Genomic DNA, 25,419 nt, shown 5'->3' with positions numbered 1-25,419 from the left:
CAGTCAAACATTAGGCCAAGCTTGGAGAAACCTGCTGAAAGAATTTTTTTCTGTAAGTAAGTTTTCTTTCCTGGGTTTTTAAAATCCTTTGCTTTAAAATATCAGCCCCTTATCATAGCAAATTTAGAGACATGGACTTGGAGAATGGCTTAGGCATTGTCTATTGCTGTGAAAAGGCAGTGTGACCAAAGTAACTTACAGAAGAAAGTGTTTAATCAAAGGCTTGTTTACAGTCTTTATTATCATGGCTGGGAGGAGGGCAGCAGGCATGGTGTAGGAGAAGTAGCTGTGAGCTTTACATACAGATTTGCAGGCAAGAGTCTAAGAAAAAGACTCTGAGCCCAGTGTGGCTTCTGAAATCTCCCAGTCATTGGTAAGCCTCCTGCAACAAGGACACACTTCCTAATCCTTCCCAAATAGATCTACTCCCTGATCACTGAGCATCCAGATACATGAACCAATGTGGACCATCCTGACCACAAGAGTTAGGAATGTGATTGTTCTGTGAACAGAAGAACCTAAGTTTGATCCCTTGAAAAGACATTTAAAACTCCAGGTGCTGTGTTGAGAGACTTTAGTCTGAGTTCTGAACGTGCAGAGAATGGAGAATCAATGGTGTTCATTGGCTAGCTATTCAACCCGTCCTAATTGTTGAGCTCCAGACATAAGAGAGACCTTGTCTCAAAGGAAGTGATAAGGCATTCCTAGGGTGACATAAATGTGCACAAACACATATATAGATATACACATGCACCCATATTTTCAAAATGAAGCTGGAAATGAGGCTCAGAGTGTTTTCCCATGATGTCCTAGATTCCTCTGCTAGCACCACATGAATTGAGAGGAAATCCCAGGGTATTTGAGGTGCCAGTGGAAGAATCAAGAAATTCATGGTTATCTTCAGGTACCTAGCAATTTAGATGCTAGATGAAGCTACAAGAGACAATGTCTCAACAATCAATCAAACATAAAAAGTCAGTTTACTGAAGATGCTTACCCTTACTAAGGAAGGAAGATGCTCCATAAAGCACAGCCTCAAGAGAACACAGGCCAGTGTCACAAGGGTCAGTGCTCAAGATGGGCAGCTGTACCAACTTCATCACATCTTGCACAGGGGCAGAGATAACAGCATAGACATAAAGTCTGGATAGCCTGAATTCACAAGTCAACGGGACTAAAAGCTGGTAGCAAATCATGTAGCTTCAATCTAATGCAAAGCAACAGTTTCAGGCCTTAATTGGCTTTCAACAACTCTAGTACAAAGTACAGTAAAGAAAGGTTGGGTTCTGGAGCCAGGTCCATCATCCAGGATCTAAGGGAAAAAATTCCAGCCATTTTTCACCTGTGAAATGGGGCCCTTGAGATTATGTTGTATGATACACTATGAACCTGCAACCTCTCCCTCTTCTCAAGAGTCACACTCAGCCTGGGTTTCACAGGAGTTTCCAGTTAAGGTCCCACATGTGTGCTTCTACACGGAGGGACATATTTTCCACTGTCATTTTTTTGTCTTTTGAGACAGGGCTTCTCTGGAGCTTTGGAGGCTGTCCTGGAGCTTGGGCAGCAGACTGGGCTGGCCTTGAATTCACAGAGATCCACTTGTCTCTGCCTCCGTAGTGCTGGGCTTAAAGGTGTGCACCACAACTGCCCAGCTCCACTGTCTTCTTATACCTCCTATTTTTTTTATGACACAAGACTCAGACTATCCTCAAACTTGTGATTCTCCATTCTTTGTCTCCATACTGATGGCATTAAAAGTATTCCATAGCATGGTCATCTTGTGATTGTTTATTAAAGGCTCCAATCTTACGTGCCCTTCTATTTTATATTTTGATATTTCTAACTTTAAATTTTCAATTAATTATAAATACATGGGTTTCATTATGGTGTCGTTTTTATTCTTTCTCATTTTTTCTAATATAAAATATATTTTTATACAATGTATTCTGATCACATTTTCTCCTCCTTCCAACTCCTCCCTGATCTTGCCCATGTGTCTACCCACCCACTCACCCACTCAAACCCATGATCTTTATTTCTCTCTCTCTATCTCTCGAGGACAAGCAAGCAAACAAACAAAGACAAAAAATAATAGCAATTTTTTAAAAACACAAGAAACTCACACATGACTGCACACACACACACAAACATACACACACAAAATCCATTGAATCACAATGTTGGAACCCCGAGGAATATACAAGGCAGTAAGTCAAAAACAAACAAACAAACAAAAGCACTACAAACAAAGCAATATGTGACAAAAAATAACCTACAAAAATAACACTGAGTTAAAAATAATTTTGAGTCCATTTTGTGTTGACAATCTACTACTAGGCATGAGGCCTACAATTCAGAGTTGTTAATATACACAGTAAGACTCCATTGGGAAGAACTAGTTTTTTCCTTTTTTAAGCAGATAGCAATAGGAGATAACCTCTTTTTGTTGTTTATTTTGCTTTGTTTTTTTAAGACAGGGTTTCTCTGTGTACCTCTGCCTGTCCTGGAACTAGCTCTGCAGACCAGGCTGGCCTTGAACTCACAAAGATCCACCTAACTATGAGTCCCGAGAGCAGGGATGAATTCATTTGCCACCACTGCCTGGTTTAGAGATAACTTCTTAGTTAGGGGGTAGCAGCCCATGTCCTGTTGCCCTTCTCAGTGCTGGAATCCCATGTGGCTTGAACCTTTGAGGACCTTGCAAATGCTGCTCCCCTCCCCTCTGTGAGTTCAAATGTGCAGCAGTCCTTTTGTGGCTGGAAAATGCTGTTTCAGTGGAGTCATCCATTTCCCTCTGAGCCTTACAATCTTCCCACCTCTTCTTCTAAATAACTATGTAGTTTTTCTTTCTCATCTATTGTGATTGAAAGTTTTGCTGGGTATAGCAGTCTGTGCGGGAACCTGTGATCTTTTAGACTTCGAAAAACATCCCAACAGACCCTTCTGGCTTACAGAGTCTCTACTGAGAAGTCAGGTATTATTCTAAAAAGTTTTCCTTTATATGTTATTTGTTATTTCCCATGCTGATTTTAATGTCCATTGGTGGTTCTGCCCATTTGCTGTTTTTATTGTTATGTATTATGGTCAATTTCATTTCTAGTCCTGTTTACTGAGTGTTCTGTATGTTTCTTGCATTTGTTTTGATAATCATCTCTTTCGGGTCTGGAAATTTTTCTGTGGCTTGTGTTGAAAATATTTTCTGTGCCTTTCACCTTGGTTTTTAATCCCACTATTCCCATTATCTATAGATTTTGTCTTTTCTTAGTGTTCCATATTTCCTGTAGTTTATTGCCTAGATTTTTATATTTAACATTTCCTTAACTGGAGTATCCATGTCTCCTAACTTCTCTTCTGTGCCTGAGTTGTCCTCTTCCATGCCTTCTACTCTGTTTTTGAGGCTTTCCTCTGACACTTTTGTTTGACTTTTTAATTTTTTTCACTTCCACTTTCATTTCATATTAGACTTTATTTAGTATTTATATTTCTTTGTTAAGTGCCTTTAGATTGGCCTCTTTACTGTGGAAGATAGGTCCATTTTTTCTCAACTGTGAATAGACACAGTAATGCTTATATAAGCTAAAGCCATGTCTTATGTCTGGGAGAGGGATGAGAGAGGAGAGAGAGAGAGAGAGAGAGAGAGAGAGAGAGAAAGAGAGAGAGAGAGAGAGAATCATTAATGAGTAATTGTTGTTAAAGTAAAATTTTAATGCTGTTAAGTATAATGTTTGAAGACTGCAGTCCATTTAATTATTTCAAAAAAGGAAAAAAGGCAGCATTTTAATCTTATATATACTCTTCTGCTGAATGTTTAAGATCATGAGGGTAACAAAAATTAATTTTTATTTTTGTACTGTTAAATTCAATTGAGGATCCAGTCCTCAGAGGTTACTGTGGCTTTTTGAAGCATCTCTGACTCCTCAAGTCTTTCTTTACGAGTTGTCAAAGCCTGGCTTGGTCTGGTTGTTGCTTTTCCTTGAAGAACTGAATTCAGCATAATGCCTGAATACTTACAATGGTGATGTCACATGTCATTTGTCTTCTTAATAATATCATTAGGAAAGATGTCAGTCAAATATATGGTTACTTCTATCTTGATAAAGTTCTCAGCCAAGATGTCATTAAACTCTGTGGCTCTTGTCTGCTCAAAGTAAACTTAGCCCTATGATAAAGTGAGCTCATCCCCCACTACCCCACTGAGACACAAGTTCTGTGGAACCCACCATTTCTCAGATCAGTGGATTGTTGCACTTTAAAAGGGTACTGTAGTTAGGTGGGGAGGTTTTATGGATATTGGTGATAGTATCTATGGCCTAGGAAGCCTTAGTTTAAGGAAGCTGAGTCTGTACGTAGCTGACAGACAGGCTAGAATTATGGGAAGAGTTTCATTTCAGAGTTGAAGAAGAGACAAGGAGACATAAAGATGCTATGTGGAGTGATTTCCTAAGGAAACTTACCAGCCTGTCTCAGGATTGGGAAGAAATAAACTGTTTCAATCTGTTCCTAGCTGTAAACTCAGGGCGTGAACTAGGCTCAGGACAGGCATCTAGAGGACATTGGTTCTGGAGTGGGAAGGCCAAATACCACCCAGAGTTAGTGTCTAACATCACGTAATATAACCATATTTTTGATAGGGATGGAGCTTATCAGCAGATTGTCATCTGAGAGAGCTCAGAATTGGATTAGAAACTGGGGCTGCTGAAACCTGAACTGTAGAAATGGATGAATACAATGAATGCAGTGGAGCACAGGAGTGTAGACAGAAGGAATCTTGAAGGCAGTAGCTGCTGACCATTTGCCTCCTTTCTTTTCTTTCCTTCTTCCTTCCTTTCTTTTTTAAAGATTTATTTATTCATCATGTATGATGATTCATGTATGCCTGCCGGCCAGAAAAGAGCACCAGATCTCATTATAGATCACTGTGAGCTAATCATGTTGTTGCTGGGAATTGAACTCACGACCTCTGGAAGAACAGCTAGTGTTCTTACCCTCTGAGTCATCTCTCCAGCCCTTGGAATTCTTTCTTACGAAGTTATGTGAGTCAGTGTGACTTTGAAAGTCAGTAATATTAGCCAGTTTGTACTGGATCTCTTATGCCAGAGTCATGAGTACCCAAGAGACCACCAGGAGTCTGAGTTCCTTATGCAAAAGAAATGAGCAAATTGCAAGGTCGAGCTTAGACTCTCACTTGATTCAAGGAGTGCATTGAGCTCAACTCTGGCAGGGATTTTAGGGAGGAAAATATTGGTGGGGGCCAGGGGATTTCCAATTCAGATAGGGGTTTATCTCCTTATTTGGTGGGAGTACAGTAACAGGAAGTCTTGTCAAATAGAGATTGGTACTGGGAGTTGCTACTGTAGGTGTTCTTATGCTATAAAAATTTAAAAACTAGAAAAGAAACTACTCGGTGGAACAGACAGAAACCATAGAAACCACAGAATGCCCCCACCCAGCATCAATCAATGAGAACAGGCTATCTGCAAGTAACAGACAAAGCCATATAAATCACTAAATGTTCCCATATGTATCCAATCAATCAAAAATGCTAACAAATCAGTTGCCCTGCATCTGGGAAATCCCTCTAATTGTTTTCCAAATGTCAACCAATCAGGATCCAACCTGTGCTCCTCCCCACCTACTGATGTAATCCTGTGATTTCCTTTGTTTCCTTTAAAAATCCAGTAGTAGACTAGATGGACACTCCCTCTGGAGTCTGCGTCAGCCTGCCAGACATATTCCGAACTGGTAGGATTAAACAATAAAGACTTACATTTCCAGTTCATTGAGTCTGTCTCCTTGGTGGTTTCTGGGGGTTTTCAAGACAGGTGTCTCTACTAATAGCCCTAGCAGCCCTGGACCTTGCTGTCTAGCCCAGGGTGGACACACAGGAACATTTGGAACTATGCAATGAATCAAGAAGCACACTGGAGGGGGCTGGAGATATGGCCCAGTGGTTAAGAGCACTGGCTGCTCTTCCAGAGGTCCTGAGTTCAATTCCCAGCAACCACAAGATGGCTCACAACCATCCGTTATGAGATCTGGTGCCCTCTTCTGGTGTGCAGATATATATGGAAGCAGAAATTTGTATACATAATAAATAAATAAAATCTATTAAAAATTAAGAAAAAGAAGCACACTTGATTTCAGAACACAAGTGCCCCCTCCAAGAAATCAGTACCAGTGATCAGGAAGATACTCAAAGTATTGGAGAATACAAGCCAATGTGCCCTTGCATGGCCCTGCTTCTAAGAGGATGTTTGTACTTGCTTGCATTTATGTTTACCCACAGACACATATGTTGTAGGCCTTTTAATTATTCATTTCATGTTGTTAATTCCATTTCTATTACATCGCCTGATAGATTTATACATGCTCACCAATGGTGCTATATTGAAGACTTGTAATCAAACTGAGGTTCTTAGTCTTAGTGGCAACTGCCTTTATTCACCATCTTGAACACCCATCAACACATATTTTGGTAACTTCGTTTAAAATTTCTTTAACTTTTTTTTTTATTCATGAGCTGGCTGGCTGTGTGTTTATGCCAACTAGACTCAGGTCTTTCCTTCCACCCAGACATGGGTCAGGGTCATCAGCTTTGATGGAAATCACACTTGCCTGCTGAGCTCACTTTGTTGGGGCCAGCATTATGAACATTTCTCCTGCTTACTGGATTGCTTTTAGTCCTATCACTCAGGAGGTGGATCTCTGAGAGTTCAAGGCTAGTCTGGTCTACAGAGCTATTTCCAGGACAACCTGGGCTACACAGAGAAACCCTATCTCAAACAAACAAACAAACAAACAAACAAACAAACAAACAAACCAAAACTAAAAAGAAACAAATAGAGATACGCCTAAGATGTACTAAGATGTACATACAGGTACATACAGATCATTCAGAGCCTGGACATCAACTGACACAGCCTATTCTTCTGGACCTTGACCAATACTCCAGTTTCCTTAGATCCCTAGCAGCAACACCCCGATGTCAGCAGGAAGTAGCCAAAAAAAAATGACACCCACTTGCCCAATACCAATCGATTTAATAATAAAACAAAAAGGTGGAAATGAAGGGCTCTCTAATAGGACTGAGCATGGCAAACACAGTATCAACAGGTTTTTCCCTTTATCCTTCTCTCTCCCTAGCTAAAAACTGCTAGACAATCCTAAAGCTAGTCCTTTAGGTCTAGTCCCTTATTAGACCACTGACTTATTCCTGAGACAAAACACCAAAGTCTAACTATCTAAGTTCATTATTTGGCTAACATGTCCAATTAGAACTTACCACCTCATTCTAACACAGACTATCCCTTTTTCTCCTTAAATATGCACTCCTGTATCAGGGCCAACAGAGATGGCTCTACATCATCTTGGCTTAAAGTCAGAGAGTTCAAATCTCTCCTTACTCTTCCAAGGTTGAAGTCATAAGACCTAAAGATCTAAGCCCTGGCAACTGTAGGATGTTTGATCTTAGTGGTAGATGTCTTATCTAAATAACAAGAGACTTGGTCTAAGATGTGTTTACACTTAACCCTCAAGACCAGATAGTGAGAGATTTGGTCTAAGGCATGGTTACTAAATATTTGGAGAATTGAGGAATAAAGTCTGTTTCTTCTTTGTATCATGATAATAAAGTCTTTTGCCATTTTCCCCTTTGTAGTTGGGGTATATAAGAATGTTGAAGAATGTCACCTCAAGTCTAATACCAGCAGTCACCTGAAGTCCATTACCAGCAGTCACCTCAAGTCCAACAATAGCTGTCTCCTCAAGTCCAATAACAGCAGTCACCTCAATTCCAACACCAGCAGTCACCTCAAGTCCAAAATCAGTAGTTACTTCAAGTCCATCAATAGCAGTCACCTCAAATCCATAACCAGCAGGCACCTCAAGTCCATCATCAGCTGTCACTTCAAGTCCATCACCAGCAGTCACCTCAAAATCATTACCAGTGGTCACTTCATGGTGGAGTCAATGCCAGTCCATTCCAGAATAAGGAGAATACAACACCAGAACGCCCTACATGCATCCTTCCTGAAGCCCACATTTATACCAACAAAGTGATGCCCTCATTCCAACTATGCATATACCCTGACCTTAAGGACTCCAAGTATTCCCCTGAGGGCCATAAGAACTTATTTGTTTTATTATTGAATCGAAACTAGGCTTCCTATGTGTATCCTAGGATGCCATCCTCTTCAGTATAAGAGCCTGCTAGAAGCCAAAGATGAGTAGAATAATCTAACTTGACTTCAAACCTGAGACTTCAGCCAATCTAGCCAGTGTCTCCTGCCAGCTGTATGTAATTCTGCCCCAGCTGCACCTACCTGATCTTATGGTCGAAAGAGTTCCCACAGAATTTACAGCATTCCATGAATAAAGATATCAGGCTGTCTTCTTTGTTGTTAAATTGAAAACTTCTGGTATATCTGTGTGGTGGTTTGATCAGGAATGACCTCCATTGGCTCATATTTGACTGTTTGGTCATTAGAAACGCACTAGTAGGAGGTGTGGCCTTTTCAGAGTAGGTGTGGGCTTGTTGTCAAACTGTATTACAAGTGTTGCCATAGCGGGAGGGCCTAGGCCCTGCCAAACAAATGACTTGACAGATTTTGATGGGAGGGAGAAGAAAATCAGATCGTTTCAAATCTAAATAAAATGTATAAAATCATTTCTATTTAAATAAAATGTATAAAACTGTTTCCAATTTAAATAAAATTCATGATGAAAAAGAAAAGAAGAATGTTGAAGAATAAACTTGGTGCATTAAGTTTTCACTGGATTGCCCTCTGATACTATCCTGTGTCTCTGTCCTTTCCTTAGCATCTTTACCTGCCATTTCTCAAAACTTACTCCCCCTCTCAGGTACAAACTGGACAAGTTGCTTGGATCCAACTGAAGCCCCACAAAGATGGGTATCTGCAGATGGCTAATACAGATTTGCACCACAGTGTGGGGCTACAACAGGGGCTACGAACATTCCTGCAAAAATCACCTGCTGCTGCTGATTTCTCTCTGATTTGTCTGATCCAAAGGCAGCCTCCTCCACCCCCGTCCCCTCTTGCTCCTCTGGAGTAATAAATATCCTTTGTACTGAGAATTTGGTGTCTGAATGTATCCTATAATGACTCCAGGTGGCAACTCTCCCTTACAATATGAACTTCAGAGAATTTTGCCTAAAGATATACACATGACTAAAAGAAAAAATATGAATACAAATCTAAATAACTTGGCTTAAAACAAACAAACAAGAAGTAAATACCACAGTGTTTGGGATCTGTGTGGAGGTGGGGAGAGCTCTGGCCTATGGTGTCAGAAGGCCCAGGGTTCTATTCTTAGCTCTTCATATAATGAAAGTGCTGCCTGTGATTCTTATCTTAGCACTCAGGTGCTGCAGAGAATAGGATCATAAGATTGTCTGAGCCAACAGAGCAAGTAGCAATGAGCCTGGCCCTGTGTAAAATGAATAGATAGATAAAAAGTAAATAAAAGCACTCTTACCTGCTGCTCGATCGCTTCTGTTACACCTTTGCTGCTTCTAATATTTTATTTTATTTTATTTTATTTTTATATGACATATTTATTATTATTTCTTTTAAAAAGTGCACTCTTTTTAAAATAAGTCACTCTGAAAAAGATTCTGGAAAATAAAATGCTATCAGGAATTTTAATTTAATGGTTAAAATTTAATGATTGTATGCAGTTTCTAATGTATTCTGTGGATTTAAAAAAGAGACAGAAATACTGATGAAGTGTTATTAAAAGAAGAACTGAATGGAATGAAGCTTGCCAGAGTTCCATTCCTAGGAACTTTGTTAGCATCAGTTTACTGACAGTCAATCTTGTCACTTCTATTGGATTTGTACAGTTAACTCCTCTGTGTGTCTGTGATGGAGTTTCCAAACTCAATTAGAGCCCAGCCCTATGATCTAATCAGTGCATCAGTCTCTCAATGGATTCATTCTATGATGTCATCACCGAGGTGGTAAGGGCATTAAAGGTAGAGCCTAACTTGATACAGGTATCTCGAGCCACATCTTTAGGAGATATAATTTGTCCTGACATCTTCCATTGCTTCCTTTCCTTTCCCTCCTAGCCTTCATGATGTGCTCATCATACCATTCTTCTCCTGATGGACTGATATCTTGAAAACTATGAGCCAAAATAAGTCCTTCTTCTGTCAGATGTTTTGTCTCAATGGCTATAAAAGTTCATGGTTGATAAAAATGTAAACAGAAAAGACACAAACAATACTTACACTTACTGCAACAGAAAGGGAGTCCTGTCCTAAGGGAGAAATCTAAAGTCCTTTGACACCATAAAGATCTCACAAGCATCTGCCCTATTTACCTGCACACATTATCATGTTATCTGTACTCTGGTGCCCCAACGTGCCTACTTATTCTGGGATGTTTTCCTGAGGGAGCACACAGGATGTATTCGTAAATAGATTGTTCAGAGAAGTGTGGTGATCTTATTCCTCCTGCTAGTCGAGCTAGCTTAGAGAAGGGACACATGAGCTAACCTTGGCCAAGGGTTCAAGACATTGCATTTTTTTGAGGAAAACTTTCTCAGCTTTCACATCAACCAATTATGGAGAGGCCCTAGCTCCAGTCTCCTTGTTAGATGGCAAAAAAAACAATTTCTTCTGTGCTTGAAATAAGTTGTATGGGGAGTTTCTCTTTCTTGTAGCTTGTCTACAACCAGAAATCCTCACAGCTCATACTATTTCACACTGTACCCTGTTTTTACCAATATTGGTGAATAGTTTCAGAGAAATAATGCAAAACCAATGGGCCCTACATAAAGACAATGAAAACCCCTCCACAAGACCCATTTAGAAAGTATAGATGTTTGTTTGCCTAGCCTCATCAAATGAATGAAATCTAGAGTGGTTAACATTTACTAGTGTGTATACTCCAGCATTTTAAACCTGTGGTTCTTTTGATTTTGACTTTTTGGCAACTTGTTGATTCTGTTGTTTTTGTGGCAAGAAGATACCTAGGAAATGCTGATTTTTGTCTAGTTAGGGTTTCTATTGCTGTGAAGAGACAACATGATCATGGCAAGTCTTATAAAGGAAAAAGGTATTTAATTGGAGCTGGCTTACAGGTTCAGAGGTTTATTCCCGTTGTTCCCATGGTGGGAAGCATGGCAACATGAAGGCAGACAGGTTCTGGAGAGGTAGCTGAGAGTTTAACATCTTCATCAGTGGGTTGCAGGAAGTGAGAGTAACAGTACCACTGTCTTGTGCTTCTGAAACATTCATACCCACTCCCCAGGGACACACTTACTCCAACAAGGCCACATCTCCTCCAACAATGCCATACTCCTAATAGTGACACTCCCTGTGAGTCTATGGGGACTATTTTCAATCAACTACCACAATTGCTTAGTTAAATCACAGAAAGAAACACTTAATTTGGATGCTTTGGGTGAAATATTCCATTTCCATTGTGACAAGGGATTTTCCCAGTCTCCTGGGGGGTGAAAATCAAGCAGGCAAACACCTAATCAAAAAGTTGTAGACATGAACAGAACCTGACCCTGCCCAGTCAAGTTCTCATTTGTTGATATGACTTTGTATATTGCTACTAGAAATTAATTTGTTTTAGTTTGCTTTTTGTTTTTTCAAGACAGGGTTCTCTGTGTTAATGTATAAGGCAAAAAAGGAATGGAGGTTGGACAGACAGCTCAGTGCTTAAAATGACTTGTTGCTTTAGCAGAGGACCAGGGTTGGATTTCTAGCACTTACATGGTAGTGCACAACCATCTGTAACTCAAATTTCAAGATATCCAATGCCCTTCCCTGGCCTCCACATGAAATAGACACACATGTAGTGCACAACACAAATAAAACAATAAAATAAGTAAATTAAAACCATTTTAGAAGGAAAGAAATGGTGTAAAAAATCTGTGTATACGTCAAACAGCTGATAAAAGATACAGAAGAATTGTCTATACTAGTAAACGTCACACTCAAAGGAAACAAAGGAGCAAACAAAGAAAAAAACCCAAGAAGCCCAAATGACATGTGGCAATCAAAATTGATAGAACTATACCTGTGCATAGGAAAAGAAAATGAAAGAATAATATAAAAAGAGAATGAAGGAAACAAAGGCTCATAACAATACTTTTGGGTATATAATGATATTTTATAGACAAGTAAAGTTAATGACACAGAGAGAATTGATTCAATAAGTTTGACAGCTAAAGGATTAAAGCAATTGTGGAGAGACAGAAGATATCAGAGACCCAAACTAAAGCTGAGGCTCTTATAATAAAGAGTCCCCAAAGTGGCAAAGACAAAAATCACTGATATACAACAAATAAAAATCTTTTCCAGGAAACAAAACAACAAAAGAGATGTGGGCCTAGAGGCATACATAGACTTTTAATCCCAGATCTTTAGGAATCTTGGGTGGGAGAACAAGCATTTAAGGGTAAACTGAGTAAATTAGAGTGAAATGAATAAAACAGAGATGGGGGATGAGAGGTCAGTGGGAGAGTACTTGTCTGTATGTTTGAGGCCGTGGGTTCAATCTCTAGCAATGGCAATAATGATGATGATGATGATGATGATGATGATGATGATGATGATGATGATGATGATGATAAACCTGAAACATGGAATCTGCAGAAGTAAACACACACAATTTAGATAGATAATAACTAACAGGTGTAGGGAGCCGTCCCGGCATTCTCCATTACAATGATGGTGCCTGCAGGCACTGAATGTAAATTATTTCACAGGCGCTGGATAATTTTCCATTTCTTTGATCTCTGCCTATCCCGTGGCTCATATGGCCTGAGGAGCTGAAGCCATTCATAGGGTGACACGTCCCAGGCGGGGCTGCCAGCCTTTATTAAGGGACGGGATTCTTGGCTCGGGGTGTCAGCTCTGGTAAGCTTATGCTCTCCTCTCTCAAGATGCATTAAAGCTTTCCTGCAGAAGGATCCGAGTGTCCTGTGTGATTCTTGCCGGCGAGAATATAGCGCAGGACATCTGGTGCCGAAACCCGGGAACTTGTTAACATCACCGGCACCGCGGAGACCCCTTTGCTACAAGGCGGATTCAGAACTGCAGGGTGGTAAATTCGGAGAGGTATGTCTTTTCTGGACATTGGCTTGGGAATGTTGCTATTTTGGGAGGTTAATGTAGAGGCTTCTGTGCTTTTACTAGGAGCGATTTTGACCTTTCTCACTGTTGTAGCAATCTTAAAGCAGTCCAGAATTACATGTCAGAAACCGAATGTAGTGAGAGATGGGGCGCGCCCAACAATAAAATATAAGGAAAAAGGACCTCCCGGGATGTCTAGTGACAAGGGAGTATGTATAAGAAGAGAAACAACAACGAATAAGGAAAAAGGACCTCCCAGGATGTCTAATGACAAGGGAGTGAATAATTTGTTAAATGATTCTGTAAATAAGTTTAAAGCTTTAAATCTTGATAGCTCTGATGACTCTAAAAGCTCAAGAGATAAAGTTTTAGAGGAAACAGCTCAGCTAGGTAAAAAAGAAACAAAAAAGGAGGGAGAGAAAATAGGGGATAACCGGTCACACCCCAGTAAATTTAAGAGACCTGTTAATCCAGCGGGTGTACTTCCATCAATATCCCCATTATTTGCTACCAACTCCTTTTTACCGTTAGAGGAGCGGAGAAAATTACAGATGGCTTTCCCAGTCTTTGATAGGGGAAAAGGCCGTGCATGTTATTCAACACTTCTTGAAGGCCTGGAATGCCTGGGGCTTTAAAGCCTCATAAATATTGACGCTCGGGGCCATACTGTGGCCAAGCGTCACACCTCAGAACCTGAAAGGCCAAAGAAAATGGTAAAATGGAAAGATATCTTAAGTGGTCTTTGCAGAGGCCCGGATCATATTCTCATAAGATCCAGGGGAGCTATGTGTTTTCCCACAGGATGAAGAAAATCCCCTGTGGATCCCGGAAAGACTCACACAAAGAGCCCCTTCAGACCTTCAAAAGTCAAAACTCCACCCTCTCCCCGGGAGTTGAGAGCCACTATTATTATCCAGATTAACTCCTGTCCTTGAGGGAGAGATTGTCATCGCTTAAGGGATGGGGATGGGATTGTTTGGTGCAGCCGTTTGCTGCGGATTGATGTTACTTCTCTGGCTGGTCTGTAGGCTCAAGGCTCAAACTAAGAGAGACAAGATGGTTATCGCCCAAGCGCTTGTAACTTTAAAACAAGGGGCTTCCACTGATATTTGGCTAACTATGCTTAAGCAATAGGCCGCCGGCCAGACAGCTCTTACACGCCTGGAGCCTAGGCTCATTGCACAGGGTAGAATGTCTAGTTTGAGCAGCCCATGAGGGATGTTGAGCAAGGCATCGCACAGAGAGTTGCCCAGTATACAGGCTTCTCTGGGAGGCATGTTGTCCTGCATAAGGGTTGCCTGCCTAGTCTCCCTTTCCCAAAAAAACGACAGAGGACAGGTCGAGAGCGCTTCGGGTCAAGCTAACAGCCTGATGGCAACTCTTGTACACAGTCTTAAGGTTTGATTGGGAAGGTACAACCTCTGCCTCTATCCCTCAACATATGGGTGACCTATTTGCTTGTAAAAATATAAAGCCTTATCATTAATTAATAAAAAAGGGGGATCTGTAGGGAGCCGTCCCTGCATTCTCCATTACAATGATGGTGCCTGCAGGCACTGAATGTAAATTATTTCGCAGGCGCTGGGTAATTTTCCATTTCTTTGATCTCTGCCTATCCCGTGGCTCATATGGCCTGAGGAGCTGAAGCCATTCATAGGGTGACACGTCCCAGGCAGGGCTGCCAGCCTTTAATAAGGGATGGGATTCTTGGCTCGGGGTCTCAGCTCTGGTAAGCTTATGCTCTCCTCTCTCAAGATGCATTAAAGCTTTCCTGCAGAAGGATCCGAGTGTCCTGTGTGATTCTTGCCGGCGAGAATATAGCGCGGGACAAACAGGAATCTATCGGCATCAAGGCATTAACTCATTAATTATTAGACTAATATTATTCCAAACGTGAGTTTGCATACACAGAATCCTTGTAAAATGTTGGGTGTGTCTATAGGTAAGATAATGCCAATATGGTGTGGGTTTGTACTATAGGATTATTGGAGTTTGCTGGTTGCTTGGTTTCACGTTTACTGATAAAACAAGAAACTCATCACCCTCCTTGGCCTCTGTACATGTGGTCTTCAACACCCCCCCACCACAACATCCACTCAGTAGGCAAGAATCTGAGTATGATGTATTTGTGCCTTCAATCTCAGCACTGGGGAGGCAGAGGCAGGCAGACCTCTGTGAGTTTGATATCAGCCTGGCCTACATAGTGTGTTCCAGGCCAGCCAATGATACAGAGTAAAACCTTGTCTCAAAAATCAACCACCCAACCAACCAAACAAACAAAAACCCAACCCAATAACACAAAAACAATCAAAAACCCTAAAAACAAAAGTAGACAGGAAAAGACATTTGGGAGACTGTTGCAATACCATAGGGTTATGCATGAAAACTTCCCATGTAAGTTGTAAACTCATCTGAACATGTTCTTACAGAACCAGAAGACAGCTGTTTAGGTATTCGCACCAAACATAGTAGATGCTCATATAAAGAAAAGGCAGGAGCCAGGCAGTGGTGGCACAAGCCTTTAGTCCCAGAGATCAGGAGGCAGAGGCAGGTATATCTCTACAAGTTGTAGACTAGCCTGGTCTACAAGAGCTAGTTCCAGGGCAGCCTCTGAGAAACCCTGCCTTGAAAAAATGCTCCCCCCCAAAAAAAAAAGAAAGGAAAACAAAGCAAAGAAAGGCAGCACGCATGACACAGACCCTCTGAAAAAAAATACTACAATTGAATCAGGCAGTTATAGGTATTCCACTAGTTGTCACAGGAAATGCTGCCCCTCTGACTTAAGTGAAATAAGCTATTGTGTCACTTGAAGTTCAGTCAGGCTTTAACAGCAGAACTCAAGGTACCTGTAATGGCTATTCTTAGTTGTGATGTTGACTGCCTCCGGAATGAACTACAATCCTGAAATGGAGGGTATACCTCTGATCCAAGTCTTGAATCTGGAAGAAACCATTTTTCTTTTTTTCGAGACAGGGTTTCTCTGTGTAGCTTTGGAGCCTATCCTGGCATTCCCTCTGGAGACTAGGCTGGCCTTGAACTCACAGAGATCTGCCTGCCTCTGCCTCCCAAGTGCTGGGATTAAAGGTGTGTGCCATCAACGCCTGGCTGTTTTTGTTTTTGGAGATAGGATTCCTCTGTTTAACAGACCTGCTTGCTTTTGCCTGGATTAAAGGTGTGTGCCATCACCACCAACAAACACACTGCCTTTTTATTAAGAATTTGTGTTGAAAAAACTTGTCCCTTTTATTCAGATCTGGGCCACACCTTTTGCTGCAAGCCTATACAAGGACAATGGAAGAAAAAAAGGATCATTCTTTGCCTGCTTGCCCTCCTCTTGTCAGCATATGGATCCCTTCTCTGGCATTGGAGCCTACTTGTTTGCGATTCCAGCATATACAGAAGTCCAAATGAGACAAACCACCTTGTGAGTAACTACTGAGTGAGTAACTACTAGGTTCTATAATTTCCATTCTGAGATAGCTATTTTTGGACTATAACCTGTAAGTCATTCAGTAAATTCATATATGTGTATATATCATATAGTCATATATATTCATTCTATAAGTTTTGTGACTCTAGAGAACCCCAACATGGTATTTTAGGACTCTTCAATGGTTCTGAGTAGTCAGGTTGGCTGCTCTGGCTGTTAGTCCCTCAATCAAGACAGCTGTGGATGCAGAAAGGGTTTAATAACTGTCAGTTAGGGAGTCAAATTATGCTAGCACCCAACATTTTAGCTTTAATGAGGAACACATTGCATTAAAAGAGGCCTTTACGGTAAAGTCTTATCACCATCGAAAGCAGTTATTATTTCTTAGTACTTTCTAACTCTGAATACAACACTCCTATCCCAGGGCCCCTAACAAGAGGTGATTCCCCTCTAAACTCTCCCAGGTGAAGTTTTTGTGTATGCACTATCATTAGTGTAAATGAGGGAGAAGTAGAGAGAGGGCAAAGTGAAGAGTGAAGAAAGACACTCCAGTGTGAAGGTCCAGAAAAGAGAAACATGGACAGACACCTTATCATTGAAACACCTGCCCCACTGCATGTGAGATGTTTCCTAATAATTATGTAAATTACACTGTATGAAGCTCTGTCCACTGCATATACTGCATTTAAAAAAATCCAATCTCTTGTTGTTGAGTATTTTTATTTAAATTCTGGTTCACTGCTAGTATGATTCTAGTTTCCAAGACCAAAGTAGAATAGAATGTGTACAGTGTTGACGGAGATGGTTGGCTGTGTGCAGGGGAATATCGTGTTTGTTGTTTTGTTTGTTGGTGTTCTAGATAGGATTTCATTATTTAGCCTAGGAGAAACTAGAGTTTGCAACCCGCCTGCCAAGCCCTGAATGATGAGGTAACCATGCCTGGTACAGTTGACTTATATTGTGTATACAGGTTTTATAAATATTACTCAGGTGTTCTCAGGGTAGATGGGCTAGCTGGAACTCCCAGTAGCCTCCTTTGAAAGATCTTCTCAACACCTATGATTGCTGTTTCCAATTTACCTACATTATCTGGGTATAACAGTGTTTTACTCTGACTTTTAGGACAATCTTCACCATAAATTAATGTAGTCGAACACTGGCCATTTGTTTTAACTTCTTTTGTGTAGGGACTACCAAATTTGTCACCCATTTTTCAAACAGTTTTTAATTATATTTGTTGATATACTTACTGTATGTGTTGTTCTTCTGTAAAACTTCAAAAATGAGAGATATCCAGTGCGAGATGGGGCTGGCCCTGGCTCGATGGAAGAAGACCTCTAGAGAGCACAATAACCAGTTTATTACAGGGCAGAAGAGATGAGAGGAGACTGGAAAATTAGAGAGACAGACAGAGTGAGAGAGCAAGGAGAGAGAAGAAGGCAAGAGAGAGAAGTGTGTAAGAGAACTAGTTTTCGACCATTGGAAAAAGAGAGAGAGAAGAGGGGTGCGGATGCAGGTTTCAAAGGGGTGGCTTGCATAACCCTAGAGTCCCTACTCAGCTCTGTTACAAGTGATGTAGCCATGAAGTAGCCATCAACACAGGGTCCTTTGAGCTTTGTAGGTATCTGCCTGAGCCTTTCAGATTGTATGTCACACAAATCTCTATGCTTGTTTTGTCGGTTTTCCCCATCTTTTTATCTAGTTTGATAAATATTAGAAACTAATGGAATTAATGTGTTATAAATTATAATTTTGCCTAGTTTTAATTTATTGAGTCCAAAGAAATTATATTTTCCTCATTGTTTATAAAGTTTCCATCCTTCTAGTTTTAAATTAAAGCTATTGATTATAGGTTCTTTGGTTGTTTGTTTGTTTGGTTGTATTGGTTTTTCAAGACAGGTTTTCTCTGTATAGCTTTGGAGCCTATCCTGGCACTCACGCTGGAGACCAAGCTGGTCTTGAACTCATAGAGATCCACCTGCTCTGCTCCCCGCCCCCAGTGTTTGTATTAAAGGCTTGCACCACCAACGTCCATTGTTATTGATTATTTAGAACAGGAAACAATGCTTCAGTCATGAGTAGATGAAAACAGGAACCACGAGACTCAAAAAAAACCCATGTTGAGTTTATTGAAGGGAAAGCGAAGAAGAAAAGTGGGAAGGGGGAGAGAGAAAGAGCAGAGAAGTGGGCGAGAGAGAGAGAGAGAGAGAGAGAGAGAGAGAGAGAGAGAGAGAGAGAGAGAGAGAGAGAAGAACATATGGAGATGCTCGATTAAAAGGGGAAGCTTGCACATGAGTATTGGGTCCTTAGGCTTCCCCTTCATTCGTGACATAGCCATAACATGGACATCAACAGATGGTCTTGTGAGCTGCCTACGTATCTGCCCATATGCATATCTGACCAATTGTCAGGGGGCAGGGTTAGCATAATGCCAGGTTCCAACAGACAGAGTTGTTATACAGAGAAACCCCATCTTGAAAAACAAAACAAAAGAAACAAACAAACCAAAATATTAAGTAGCATTGCTGTTTCTAGTGGATAATGTTACATATGAAAAAACTCTGAGCAGGTAAGGAAGAATCCATGATGTAATGAAATTAGTCATTTTTGATAGAGTTGTGGCCTTTGATCAGATAGTGGATAACTGAATAAACGTCTTTAATTTATTTTTGAGTTCTGGGGATCAAACCTGGGCTCTTTCATTTGGTAGGCAATTGCTACCAAATAACCAAGTTAAACCCAAATTTCCTCTGCTATAGATGGCTGTATTGCAGGATTGGGAAAGACTGATTGTACCTGCTTTGATTGAATCTGGAATGTAATGCAAACATGGAGGTCAGTTTAGAACACAGAAAAGTCAGAGAGATTTCATTCCAAACAGTTGATTTACTTGAGAGAAGTAATATGTGATTATGAGACTGTGCTTCAGAAAACCAATGCTACTCAATTGTAGCATTCAGAGGTACCTCTTAGTTCCTGAAAATGTAATCTGAATTTTTTGATGTAACATTAGATTGCTGTTAAATGTGATACTCCTTAACCCCTAATGGTTGGAGAGAAAAGTAAAGATTAGGAAATCCCTCTATAGCATGATACACAAAATATACAGACACCCTGAATCCTGAAATTGTTGCTTGCATTTTGATACAGGAAAAAAATCCTGGGCTCTGACTATAGCTCATGTTCAAGGGCAAAGACATTTCCTACCAAGTGTGAGGCCTCGAGTTTGATCCCCAGCACTGAAAAATCAATTGCAGAGTTAGTAATGGGAGAATTACCAGTATAGAGTCAGGTAAAAATATGAGTATTAATTAGGGAGATGCCTTACTTACAGAGCAACCTAACCAGCCAGCAGGGCACGAAGTCCAGCAAGCCGATGATGAAAAGGAAGAAGGGAGTTGTGCGTTCCTGCCCCTCATGGTTAAACCTTCCCTACCTCACCCTAACCATGCCCTCTAAGGCATGGTCAGGCATACATGTAGCCAGCCCCTAGCAGGAATGGTTATGGTGTCACCTAAAAGTGAGTTCACAAGTTAAGTGAAAAAATTTCTAGTGAAATTGATCCAGGTTACTTTGCTAACACCAGGCACTTCTGAGTGTCTAAATATTCTTTATCCTTTAAAAACGTGTTGTGTTGGGTGTGTTAGTTCACACCTTTAATCTTAGTACCTGGAAGGCAGAGATTGAAGGACCCCTGTCTCTTAGAAGCGTGATACAAAGAAATCTCAAGTTTAAGGGCAACCTGGGCAATTTAGTAAAGCAGTCTTTCAAAAGTTAATGTGAAGGCCTTGGATTATACTTCAATTATAAAGAGCTTCCCTAGCAACCAAGAATTTCAAGTGCAAACTAAGAAGAGAATATAAAATATAATACATAGAAGAGTATAAATGGAGGTGGGCTCAGTATTGTACTTTAACTCAGAAGAAGCAGGCAGAATGCATGTTCCATAGCTGACAGATTTGGAGTGAGATGGTCTCAAAAAAACAAAAAGAAAAGAAAGGAAAACAAGCTATAAATGAATATTCTCTTGTGAAGCCATAGTAAAAGTCCGTTGTTAGAATTAAATTAGGTTAAAATTAACATTCATAACAGTATAAATTCAGGCATTAAGAGGGATAAAAGAGCCAGGTGATGGTGGTGGATGCTTTTAATTCCAGAACTCGGGAGGCAGAGGCAGGTTGTTCTCTGTGAGTTTGAGACCAGCCCATTCTACAGAGCTAGTTCCAGGACATCCTCCAAAGCCACAGAGAAACCCTGTCTCGAAAACAAAACAAAACAAAACAAAAAACCCAAAAAGCAAAACAAGGGGGATAAAATATAGCATTAGACATATGGTTTAAAATATTTTCATTAGGGATATATAAACAATTAATGCCTTAATTATTAGGGTAAGAACATAAAACTGTATATTAATTATAGCAAGTTTGTATAGAGAAAAATAGTATAAAAATATGTCATTCTAGACAAAGAGTGGTGGTGCACACCTTTAATCCCAGCACCCAAGAGGCAGAGGCTATTGTATCTTTGAGTTGAGTCCACCCTGATCTACAGTGTGATTTCGAGGACAACCAGGGCTACGCAGAGAAACTCTGTCTTGAAAAAAACATAGATATATAATTCTAAATTGGATTAAAGGAAAATAAACCAAGGGCCTCAGAAAGGATGTTATATAAGCATGATTTATTGTGAATGACTTGAAATTTTAATTTACAAATTAACAATTTCTGTTTTCATACCTATATATTTTATTAAAACATCTACTTGTGTTATTTCTATAAAGCACATAGTTTACCTGTTGGATATTTATTGATAAAACATTTTAGCTTTATTTTATTTTTTTTAATTTTTTTTGAGAAAGGGTCTCACTTTGTAACTTTAGCTCTCATAGAATTTACTCAGTAGACCAAGCTGGCCTCAAATTAGAAATCTACCTGTCTCTGCCTTGCTAGTGCTGGGAATAAAGGAGTGTCCCACCAGACCCAGCCCTAATAAATGAGTAAATAATTTCTAATTTTATCTTGTACAAAAGGTGTTGGGCAAGGGGCAATGGTGGCACATGACTTTAATCCCAGCACTAGGGAGGCAGAGGCAGGCAGATCTCTGATTTTGAGACCTGCCTGGTCTACAAGAGCTGGTTCCAGGACAGCCTCCAAAGCCACAGAGAAACCCTGTCTTGGAAAACCAAAAAAAAAGTGTTAGGCTGGGTGTGGCCAAGCACACCTTTAATCCCAGCACTGGGAACACAGACTGTAGGATCTCTGTTAGTTCCAGGCCAGCCTGATGTCCATAGTGAGAACCTGTCATAGAAAATATGTGAACATTAATCTATATAGAAACATCTATTTTTAATTTTATAGAAAATATTTTGAAATATTAAACAATTGATTAAATTGGATACATTTATCATGCTGCTATGAAAAAGTTGGTGAGATTATGGGCAAACTCATTACATTAATGGTGTCTTCATACTCATACACAGATCAGAATATTCAACTGTTCTTTATAAACTGCCTTTTGTTGTTTTGCTTTTTGATACTGGCTTTATCTTTGTAATAGTTTCATCTCACATAGAACTGGCTTTGTATACAGGCTCGACTCCAACTCACAGAGATCTGCCTGCCTCTACCTCTCAAATGCTGGGATTAAATGCGTGTGCTACCACTCCCTGTTTATAAGGTTTTTAAAATGTAATCTTTGATTTGATTATCCACCTATTTTCCTATATAAAAGGAACATTGGGAGAGAAAGACACTGCTATTTCCAGCAATCCAGGCCTTGACTGCATCTCTGTAGTGAAGCTTTTAGGAGAAGCTCTACAACCATCTTGGGGAAACTCATTTCCAAGACAGCCTTTGCTTGTGAGTATGTAATTCACACTAATTGTTTAATGTTCATTATTGTCCCTTTTCTGTATATTTTTTGAATTTTTAATTTCTTTTTACTTTAAGTAGTGATCTATAAAAGTTGATTTGTGGTACTATGTAATTTTCCCCCATTTTTAATTTAAATTATCTTTTTATTTAAATATCCTTAATTTTTTTTATACTTGTATTTGACATAAATTCATGTCCCAGGGAAAGTTGCTAACTACTTGTTAAAATTTGTTGGAAGAAATTTAAAATGCTCTTCATCGGCCCATAATGTCAAGGGTTTGTTCTGTGAAATGCATTGCTGGATGATTTTTATACTTGCATGAACCTCTACAGTGTTCTTGCATGAACTTAGATGGTGTATTTCTGTACTAGTGATAACTGTACCTCACTGAGGGTAGGTTTAGAACATAAGCATGCAGTGACCATCAGAAAGAAAAATATCATTCTTAAAGGAAAATGGAGGGAATCTTCATAACTGGCTTAGTAGAGACACTTGGCTTCCTATCCTTGAGAGTCACATGAGCTAGATGTCACAGAAGCCTGCTAACTAGAGCGTTTATTGCAGAAATATTGTGGTTCTACCAAAAATTCATATTCTGGGCTCCACTCTAGGCATTTTTGAATTTCAGAAACTTTCACAGATGGCTTTAACCCATGCTCTTATATGAGACCTGTTTCTTCAGAGAAAAGGGATGGTAGAAGATTCACAAACAGAGAAAATTCTGCATAGCTACTAGTAGATTCCATCCTCTGTTGTTTACATTTAGTTTGTTTTCAAAGGGAAGCCTCAGAAGAAGTACGATGCCCCAGGATTTACAGAACACGAGGACCCAGTTTGCCCAGAAGAAGGTAACAGCCAAACACCGAATTCATGCGATTCCTGTGAGGATGACCAGTTCCATCTTCCCACGTCCTGTGACTAGAATAACTTCCCATCCAAAGAATATCATCAAATACAGGAAGATGCTTGAAGAGAATCTGGGGAAACCCAGGCAGCTCTGTGCATTTAGCAGACTGCAGGAATATCTACTTGAAGACAGTAAAGGGGGAATACAGGCTGAAGCCAAAGTTCCAAGTGGTGCTAATTGTCTGCACACCTCCCCACACTTCACCTCCATCCCACCCCCGAGTTCAGAAAAGATGGTACAAGAGACTGTTCAGCTGTTGCCATCTCCCTTTAGTCAAGGGGTAACATTGCCAGTCGCTCTTCCACCTTTGCCGTCTTTGAGCAGTCAAGTGGTAACTACTACAGACATCCGAAGACAGGCCCAGAAGGTAAATACAGCCCGGAAGAGACTGGCTGCACTCTTGGAGGCAGACAGGCTTGCCAGGCAAGCCGAGAATATGGCAGAACAGAGAAGACGAGTATTCTGGAAACTGAATGAAAAGAAAAAGAAACTGGAAAATATTCGTGTGGCGAACTCTGCAAGTTCTCTATGAAGGACTTAGTTCCCTGTAGCTCCTGGGTAGATAAAAAAAGCCTTAACTCATGTTAGACAAGCCTGGCCATCTTGAAGCTAATCCTTTGTTCCTCCCTACCATGGGACTGCTGCTTGCTAGATGTTTAGTTCCTTGCTGACCGTACTAGACAGCATATAAGACTGGACTTCTGCTTGCCTTAGTCCTGGAAAGAGAGAAGCTAGAGCTGGTATGTCTAATCCCCTCTCCAGTGCTATGTCTATGACGTAACAAGTAAATAGTTTTATAATATTAGGTTTAGTGGAAGAAGAAAAGGGCTCTTTACTCAGTTGTTCAATTTCTTTAAGTATCTAACTTGTTAAAACTTCTTCATGAAAAGCTGCTTCATGTGCTGGAGCTTTATACATCAGTGTCATGGACTTTGTTTTTGTGAAAATCTCTGCAATCCTAAACTATTAGTAAATGTTTCCATTTTAAATACAAGTTCAGGGATTCTTTAATATGGCAGTGATTTGATGCCAAAGATACTATTATAGATGTGGTTGTATCTATCAGTTATCTATCCCTCTATACTAGCTCTCTATGATGAGCTACATCCTCCATCTCCCACAGCTAATTTTAAAATAAATTCATTTTTTTTTACTATATAAAGTTACATAAGGTAATTTACATGTGAGAATATATTGCTGCTGGGCGTGATGCCGTCAGAGGCAAAGTGTTTAGTTTTGCAGGCAGGGATTCTCTATGTAGTTCTGGAACTCACTCTGTTCCAATTGTCTTTGGAACTCAGAGTTATGCCTGCCTCTGACTCCCTAGTACTTGGATAAAAAACATGGGCCACCTGTTATTCTATTTAAGCTGCAGCTGCTGAAATAAAGAAAGGAACAATGGATGAACAACCCACATGGAGTTTATTTACCTGAAGGGTGGGATGGAGCTGGGTTGTCAGCGAACCCAAGAGGAGCCAAAGAGAGAGAAAGATGGAAGGCTGGACCTTTTAAGGGGAAGACTGCACATGCCCACTGGGGTTTTGCCCATAAGCAGAGTCCTCATGCAGGCGGCAATGCATGGCAGGTGCATGGAGATGATGTAGCAAGTTTTCCTTTGCATGCCCTGCTTGTCGTTAGGGGGGCAGGGTAATCCAGGTATATTGTTCTTACAATCCTGGCTGTTGTTTATTATAAAAGTTGGAGAATTGGGCGTGGTACATTATGGAATTAGGGATGAAGAAATCTCAAGGCTGCTTCCTGCTGATCTGTGGTGTTGACCATTTGGGGGGGATCTGAGAAGTTTGAAGTGCTGCCACGTACTGTGGTAGTTGGTTGTTTCATTGCAGTCTAGGCTGTATGGTACTCACTGGCATCTTTTAGACCTGGCAAGATGTTCGCAGTGTAGAGGACAAGGTTAAGTTTAGAAAAAACATTTTCTTAGGTCTTGGTATTTGAGGGAAGACTGTAAGATGAGGGAGGGGTCCTGGAGGTGTTGCAAGATGAGGGAAGGGAATTTGGGACTAGGGAAAGTTTGAATATCACCTGGAGTGAATCTGACTTGTTTGGATATGATTCAGTTTCCTGGAACTTATA

General features: G+C 40.4%; 1 protein-coding gene across 1 annotated transcript; it reads left to right on the top strand.

Moving 5' to 3' along the window:
• The first annotated feature begins 23,203 nt into the window (after positions 1-23,203).
• Positions 23,204-24,052, top strand: LOC118239323 (methyl-CpG-binding domain protein 3-like 2B). Its single transcript, XM_035449132.1, has one exon. It carries the CDS (start codon positions 23,219-23,221, stop codon positions 23,855-23,857), a length of 639 nt encoding a protein of 212 aa, XP_035305023.1. The 5' UTR covers positions 23,204-23,218; the 3' UTR covers positions 23,858-24,052.
• The last annotated feature ends 1,367 nt before the right edge of the window (positions 24,053-25,419 follow it).

The sequence above is a fragment of the Cricetulus griseus genome, chromosome 9, assembly GCF_003668045.3.
Source record: "Cricetulus griseus strain 17A/GY chromosome 9, alternate assembly CriGri-PICRH-1.0, whole genome shotgun sequence".
Lineage (NCBI taxonomy): Eukaryota > Metazoa > Chordata > Mammalia > Rodentia > Cricetidae > Cricetulus > Cricetulus griseus.
Note: the sequence above shows the minus strand (reverse complement) of the source record. Positions and strands in the feature narration are given on the sequence as shown.

Excerpts from the sequence above, each read along its gene's own strand:
- LOC118239323 (XM_035449132.1), top strand. The coding sequence starts at position 23,219 with ATGCCCCAGGATTTACAGAACACGAGGACCCAGTTTGCCCAGAAGAAG.